The sequence below is a fragment of the Bison bison genome, unplaced genomic scaffold (assembly GCF_000754665.1).
Source record: "Bison bison bison isolate TAMUID 2011002044 unplaced genomic scaffold, Bison_UMD1.0 scf7180017847294, whole genome shotgun sequence".
In the NCBI taxonomy this organism is placed as follows: Eukaryota; Metazoa; Chordata; class Mammalia; order Artiodactyla; family Bovidae; genus Bison; species Bison bison.
Window position 1 is genome coordinate 119,950 of NW_011477867.1, and position 6,001 is coordinate 125,950.

Genomic DNA, 6,001 nt, shown 5'->3' on the forward strand with positions numbered 1-6,001 from the left:
ACTCACCTCTCCATCTCCAGGCTGCAGGGTCCGGGGATGGCGGGCCAGGCACTCACTGCAGGTCCGCAGACGTCGACATTCCTCGGGGGAGTGGGGCATAGGGGAGCAGGGGGCGCCGCCACAGCCCAGCCTGGGGAGGCGAGAGGCCTGGCCCGTCACGCTCAGCCAGGCTCCATCCTCCCCGCACCCGGCGCCCCTCCCTAGTGCCTCCTGGACACTGGTCTGCAGGCCCCGCAGGTCCATCTCAAACTGGCCTCAGCACAGGCCTCCCAGACCGGCCCCTCCTGAGCTCACTTGGTGACAGTCCCACGGCCACCTGTCATCCCAGGCCAGAGACACTGGACAACACCCCATGTCCTCCTGGCACTCCGCCCATGGAGGCCTCTGTCTCCTAACTTCTTCCCTGACCAACCCCTCCTCCCCGACCCCTGCAGCCCCCTGCCCAGGTCAAGGCTCCTCCTCTCAGGCCTCCACCTGCAGCCTCCCCTCCCCATCCCCTCCTCCATGAGCCCACCCCTGCCCTCTCCTGCTCACCCCTTCGATGACTCCCCATCACCCACGTGGAGGCTCACAATCCCTGACTCAAAATCCTTGAAGGCATACACGTTTCAGAATTTTCTAGGTTTTAGAAAAGCAGTGGGTGTACCCACTGTTATGTAACACCCCAAGCAGAGTCTAGGGGAGCACCCTAAAAATCAGACCCTATAATAGTCTGTAGTAAACATGGTGACACAGATAATGGGACAAAACAAAGCCCAGTAGTAGCCTCACGTCAGCAAAGGGTAACTGCGGCCAGTACAGTTTGTGCTAAACCCAGCAAAGTACTTTCAGCCTCCTGAGATGCCTGGATTCCCAAACTACAGACAGGGAGTCTCCAGAGCTGGACGTAGCCCAGGGCGGCTGGGCCCTGGAGCCCTCTCTGAGCAGACCCACCCACCTCTCCAGGCTGTCTTCCCCAACTCAGGTGTTTCTAAAAGCCACTAGACACAGCCCTACTTCCGAATCTTTGTGGTCTAAATGACCCCAAGCTGGTCATTTGGGGCTCAGTTCAGACTCAGCTGCCCCAGCCCACAAACAGGGTTCCCCACTCGGGCACTCCCCATGCCTGCCCCGCCTGTGATGAGCTGGCCCTTCTCCCAGGGGAGCTGGTGTCCCGACCAGACAGTACCTGCCTGAGGCCTCCCCAACAAGCCCAGCCCAGCACAGAGCCCCCTTTGGATGGCACCAATACCACCCACCCATGTGCTGTCAGTCTCCACGGTTACCTGTGGGCCTGGTCCCCAGACAGGCAGGCTCCATGGCACCAGGTACAGGCCCCAGTCTGGTTACAAGCTTCGGGCGAGGGCAGCAGGCGGCAGGGGTCAGGGGGCAGGGTCAGGGCCAGCAGGCGGCCCAGGGCCACTCCCCCAAAGCCTCCTGAGATAAACAGGCGACCCCCTACCGCGGCCATGGCATGAGCCACAGACTCTTCCATTGGCGGTCCCACAGAGGCTGGGCCTGGGGAAAGACAGAAAGTTCAGAGACAGGGAACAGGTAGCTGGAGGCAGAGATTCACTCACAGGAGCCAGTCAGAGAGGGACGCTGGGCAGAGAGACGATCTAAAAAGAGCAGAGACAGACAAGAAAAGGCAGGGAGAAGATAGACAAGGCCAAACAGAACGAGACAATCAGACACACACAGCAAGACAGAAAGAGGGAGAGAGACACATCAACAGGAAAAAACAGAAAGAGCGGAATATAAACAGAGGCAAATTTTGTGGAAGCAGACCACGGTGGTGGGTGAGCAACTTTGTGGAGGTACTGAATGTCACTCAATTCATTTGACAGTGGCTAATTTCGTTACGTGAATTTCCCCTAAGTTTTCACTTTTTAAATTTATTTTTATCGGAATATAACTGCTTTACAATGTTGTGTTAGTTCCTGCTGTACAACAAAGTGAACGGGCTATCTGTATACATATATCCCCTCCCTCTTGGACCTCCCTCCCACCTCCATCCCACCCATCTAGGTCATCACAGAGCACCTACACTTTTTTAAATCCTAAAAAAATAAACAGTCACAGAGTGGTGGAAAAGATAGATTAAAAGCAAAAGAGAACTAGAGACAGAGGAACAGAGAGAAACAAAATGAAAAGGAGACGGAGCCAGAAACACAGTCAGTCACGTACAATGGTCAAATGAAATACAAAGGCAGGATACAGCCCCTTGCCAGCCTATGAACTGAGAGGAAACACCCTCACATATGACAGTCATCTCTAGAGAATGGGATTACGGGGGATGCTTTTCCTCCTTTTTTACGAATTATCTACCACGACTTCATAATCAGAATTTAAAACATTCCTAAAAAAAGAAAAAAGGAAGGAGGGTGTTTCTGTGGGTGTTGAGATAATGTGGAGAGGACGGGAGCTTTGCCTGTTGGTCTGAAGGGGTCCACGTGACTGCCAATGAGTGGGGGTCTCAGGCCAGGCCAGAGAGCCCCCTGGTGGTCTCAGGGCCTCCCAGGAGGGCGGCGGACTCACCGATGAGGTCGGGCAGGAGCCAGGTGTTGCAGTTGACCTGGTAGAGCAGCACGTCGCTGCTGAACTCGTCGGGGTCTGAGCGCCCTCCGAGGACCACCATGGTGTCCCCTAGCAAGGCCGAGGCGTGGAAGAGTCGGGGCCGGGGCTGTTGGGGGGACACGTGGCAGGGTGGCCTGTGAGAGCCCACGTCCTCCGCTCCCTCTCATCCCACCCAAGAGCCATCTCCTTTATGTGAACCCCCAGAACCCTCATGCCCCATGTTCCCCAGGAAGCCAGCCTGGATGGCTTGAGATGAACCCCTGGTTTCTTGTGTGACCTCGCCAGCTGGACTGGGGGGTCTCCTGCTGAGGCTCATACTTCCATCTCCCTTGCAGTCTAGCCCCAAGATGGGCTTGGAAACTTGTTCATGGATGGAAAATGCAGCTGTCTCTAGGCACCCAGGTTTCCTGCTCTCACTCACACTGACTCCTTTGGCCTTGGAGGCGGAAGTACAAGAGACCTCAGCTCCCTGTTTCATAGCTGGGGGTGCCAGGAAGGGGAGGGGCCTGTCGGGGCCACACCCAGAGTGTGGGAGCACCAGGTCAAAAGACAGGCCTCTGATCTCCTGGTGGATGATTCTTACTTCCAGGTCAGACAGTAGAAGGGGAGACTTGGGGAAGGCGTGGGGGGAGGGAACTGGAAAGGAGGCAGAGTAGGAATCCAGGGTTGAGCCACTCCCTGCGGCACTGGGAAAGGAGGGGCCCTCCCCCTGCTCCCCCCCCCACCGACTCATCTCTCTGGCCCTTTTTCCTGACCTTTGCTCCCTGAGAAGGGGCCAGCAGGCTCCAGGTGCGGTCAGGGCAGTGCAGGGAGTAGAGCTCAGGGGACGGGGCTGCCAGCTCCACGTGGAAGCGGAAACCCCCGAACACGTAGAGGGAGTCGGTGGCCTCATGATACACAGCAGAGTGACCGTAGAGACCTGGGGGTGCAGGGAGAGTGAGCACAGAGGCTGGGGTAAGGGCCAGGGGTCAAGAAGGCCCCCCAGGCTCCCCTTCTCGTGACCACGACACCACCCTACCAGGCCCTGACGCCGGAGACCTGGGAGCCTTTCTCAACACCTCCCTCTCCCTTCAGTGCTAAAGGACAGCCATTGGAGACTCTGGGAAAGGGAAAAGAGGGAGACAGGGTGACCAGAGGGATCTTGGGGACAGTGATCAAAGAATGCAGAAGGAAAGGGACAGGGACTTCCCTGGTAGTCCAGTGGTTAGGAATCCACCTTGTAATGCAGGGGATGAGAGTTTGATTCCTGGTTGGGGAACAAAGATCCCACAGGCCATGGAACTACAGAGCCCTCATGTTACAACTACTGAGCCTGTGCGCCACAATTAGGCAGTCCGTGCACCACATCGAAAGATCCCATGTGCTACAACTAAGATCCGGTGTAGCCAAAGAAAGAAAGGAAGAGGAGAGGGAGAGAAAGGAAAATACCTGAGGGGCAGTGTTCTAGAGCCTGGGAGAGGGAAAGTGCCCCACTGCTACTAGGCAGGAGGTGGGGCAGCTTCTCATGAAGTCTGGGAGGGGTAAGGAGAGAAACTGAACTTCTCAAAAGACAGCATCCTGAGAAGGTGGGTGAGTGACGGGGTACACAGAGAGACAACAGGTGTAGGAGGCAGTGACCACAGAGTACAGGAGTGGGTAGAGAGGACAGTCGAGTCAAAAGCGCTGTGCCCAGCCCCAACGCCGTGCCCTGTCCCCAGGCCCACCTGTGGGGGGTGTCCCGCTCTGAGCCCCGGACACCCAGGTGCCAGTCGCCAGCTGGTACTCAAGCAGCTGCTGGTTGAAGCCATTTTCCGGGGAGTAACCACCCACCAGGAGCAGAGATAGGCCTCGGCGGGCAGTAAGCGTGTGACCAGCAACGGCTGGCAGCTCCACAGTCTGAGGGGCCTGGGGGATGAAGGGTGAAGGTCACCAGGGAGAGGGGCAGAGATCAGGGGTCATTTTGTGCGTAGAAGCAAGGCTCAGAGCCCCCCATTCTCCCCTTGAACCGCTAAGGGGGTACAGGTCAGACCCCAGGCCTTCCCACCAGTCATGGTCCCTGCAGACAAGCAGACCTATCACTATTTCTGCCTGCTTGGTGTCACTTCTTCAGGTGGGAATAGCCCGGGGTTCCTCTGGGAAGCCCTTGCTCCCCGGCTCTTACTCTGGCTGCACAGGGCTGAGTGTACCAGCTCGACAAGGGGACTGTGTCCCAGCCTGGCCACCCAGAGGGTCACATCCCCTTGGCTGGGGACTGGCTCAGGAATTAAGTGTGACCCAGGACGGCCAAGGAAATTCAACTTCTAGGACTTGTGCTGGGGCCCCAGGAGGAAGCGTCCTCCTCCGGGGGCAAGGATGGCTGGAGCTGCTCTTGCCATCCCTGCTGGAGCCTGGCTGTGGGGACCTGGGGATTGAGATGCTTACCTTCTCCTGCCGCCACTGCAGGGTGGTGAGGTTGAGGACCCAGAAGTCCCGGGCGATGCCCCCAGCTGTGAGCCCCCCCAGCAGGTACATGGCCCCACGGCCAGCAGGCACGTAGGCAGCAGCGTGGAAAGAGCGAGGGGAGGGGCCTGGGCCCCCATCCTCGGCTCCTGCCAACATCTGTGTCCACCGCCTTTCACTCACTGAGTACCTGGGGCCAAGATGCAAAAAAGCAGCCTCACTATGTGGCAGTCAGCCCATAACCCCCTGGGGTGACATCCCCCCACTGTACCCCAGCATCCCCTGGGATCACCCCCCACTTGGTAGGTACCCCAACACCCCTAAGGTGACCCTCCTATGACAATCACTGTGCCATCCTCTGGGGTACCACCACCCCAGTAAGCACCCCAGCCCATGAGGTAAGCCTCCTGTGCAAGCATCCCAGCATCCTTTGAGGTACCCTGCACCTGTGGAGACTTTTCTGCACCCCCCACAGGGGACTCTTATGGGACAGGTGTCTCAGCCTCCCCTGAGGAGACCTTTTGTCATTCAGGCGTCCCACCTCCCCAGGGCCGTCCTCACCTATACAGGTTTCCCAGCAGCCCCTGGGGCAGGCCCAGGCCCCCAAACATCCACAAGGTGGCATCAGGTCCCTCCACCATCGTGTGCCCCAGGCGGTGCAGGAAGCGGCTGGCAGTGTCCTGGGGGTGGGGCGCGGACAGGAGGGCTCAGGCGAGGTCATTACCAAGTGGCAGGCTGGGTACAGGGTCTCTGGGGGTAGTCTGGGGAGTGGAGTGGGGAGAATGATCCAGGAGGCGCGCTGCCCGGCACCTCCCTGGGGAGTGGTGTCCATAACTCACAGCTGAGAGGCGGCTGTCCATGAGGGTCTCCCAGACCAGCTGCCCACCATCCAGCTTCGTGGCACAGTCAGGACCCCCAAAGCCCTCAGCACAGACGCACACGCCCAGGCTCTGGGGGACAGCAGAAGCAGCTGGAGGGGTTGCCCTGATTACCACCCCCACCCTCCATCCCACCTGGCCTGCCGTCT

The 6,001-nt window shown here is 58.5% G+C and overlaps 1 protein-coding gene across 1 annotated transcript in view; it reads right to left on the reverse strand.

Annotated features, from left to right (window-relative positions):
- Positions 1-6,001, reverse strand: part of MEGF8 (multiple EGF-like-domains 8) — a 41,115-nt gene that overhangs the window by 11,747 nt on the left and 23,367 nt on the right. Inside the window, 8 exon segments of the mRNA XM_010842625.1 lie at positions 7-130; positions 1,266-1,497; positions 2,518-2,662; positions 3,312-3,475; positions 4,260-4,440; positions 4,957-5,164; positions 5,536-5,654; positions 5,814-5,928. Coding sequence (XP_010840927.1) covers positions 7-130; positions 1,266-1,497; positions 2,518-2,662; positions 3,312-3,475; positions 4,260-4,440; positions 4,957-5,164; positions 5,536-5,654; positions 5,814-5,928 — 1,288 coding nt within the window.